The following is a 1,650-nucleotide window of genomic DNA, read 5'->3' as shown; positions in this document are numbered from 1 at the left end:
ATATATATATCGGTTCACTTGTACAGATAGTAACATACTTGAACATAGATGGATACATTCATAACAACCACCTCAGACATACCCCATATAGGTGTATTATATATCACATACATCAATGAATACAGACATACTCGCATATACATTCACATAATATACCCATATAGGGCTATCCCTTATCACTTACATCAATGGCCTTAGTATACTGTTTCCAGGATAGGATGATCTCCGGTGCTCGGTACCATCGCGTTGCCACGTACTGAGTTATAAACGCCTCGTGTTTGGCTGTTGGGTCGTACACTCGCGCAAGCCCAAAGTCACAGATCTTCAGATCGCAACTACAGCGCACAGAAAGAAAGAAAGCAAGAGCACGGGAAGAAGGATGAGCAAGGTCAGGACAAATGGGAAACACCCGAACGCAGCGCTATATTTGTGGTCCAATGAGGTGTGAGATATGATGGTTGATGAGCAAATCAGCGTACAAGGAGCCTTTTTGATCGGCTGTTGGGTCGTACATTCGCGCGAGTGCGAAGTCGCAGGCCTTCAGATCGCAACAGTGCAGCACAAACGTGGTAATAGAAAGGTAGTATTCGAATTGGAATGGCCAGAAAAGCATATAAAACAAACAGGAGCATGCTTCGCATACAAACCTACATATACACTAAAACAAACAGAAGCATACTGCACATACAAACCTACATATACACTAAAACAAACAGGAGCATACTTCACATACAAACCTACATATACACTAAAACAAACAGGAGCTTACTTTCCGTTCAGCAACAGGTTGCTTGGCTTCAGATCGCGATGCAACACCCCAGCCGAGTGGATGTACTTCAAGCCCCGCAGAATCTGGTACAGAAAGTACTGGACGTGTTCGTCTGTGAGCGGTTGTGAGGAGGCGATGATCTGGTGTAGGTCGGTCTCCATGAGATCGTTGACAATGTACACGTCTTGAAAGCCTTCTCCGTCGTATTCGATGGGTTTGAAGATGTCTTCGATGTTAATGATCTGCGGATGAGGGTACGGTAGCACGGGATGAGATGCGCTGGTCAGAGACGAGTATATGTATGTAAATATATGGGATATGTATATGTAGATATTTGAGGTATGTTTGAGATATATGAGGTATATTTGAGTAGATATATGATATCTGAGTAGATATATGAGGTATGCTTGAGTAGATTTATGAGGTATGTTTGTGTAGATATATGAGGTATGTTTGAGTAGAAATAAGAGATATGTTTAATAGGCATATGCGGATGTATATACACAAGGACAATACTTATGCACACAATTTAGGAGAATAGATACGCAGCTCACACGGCATGAAGCCCATTTAGATGAAGTCAAGGAATACGAATTTTGATCTATTTTGCCACTCATACCCATACAGCAGTACATATACACATACATAGATATGTACATCAGGATAGGTACACAACTCACACCCACCGTATGAAGAATAGATAGATGGAGAGAGGTAAGAACGACCGATGAGGATGTGTGTGGCTTTTGACAGTTCGGTACATATTGAATACACATCTGAGCAAACAGTATTCAACACACCTATAGAGATATAATGCATCAGGCTACATTTCTATAGCTCATATATATATATATATACACGTGTGTTTTTGTATGTGGGAC

General features: G+C 41.3%; 1 protein-coding gene across 1 annotated transcript in view; it reads right to left on the bottom strand.

The window, feature by feature from the left end:
• The window catches only part of SARC_11152 (CMGC/MAPK protein kinase), a gene marked incomplete at its 5' end in the record, with an annotated part of 8,489 nt that extends 7,559 nt beyond the window's left edge, over window positions 1–930 (bottom strand). Inside the window, 2 exons of the mRNA XM_014294768.1 lie at window positions 185–335; window positions 770–930. Of these exons, the coding sequence (XP_014150243.1) occupies window positions 185–335; window positions 770–930 (312 nt within the window). The remainder of the gene's footprint in view (window positions 1–184; window positions 336–769) is intronic.
• Between the last annotated feature and the right edge of the window lie 720 nt (window positions 931–1,650).

Source organism: Sphaeroforma arctica, assembly GCF_001186125.1.
Source record: "Sphaeroforma arctica JP610 unplaced genomic scaffold supercont1.1548, whole genome shotgun sequence".
Taxonomy (NCBI): Eukaryota; class Ichthyosporea; order Ichthyophonida; genus Sphaeroforma; species Sphaeroforma arctica.
This window is presented reverse-complemented; position numbering and strand designations above follow the sequence as displayed.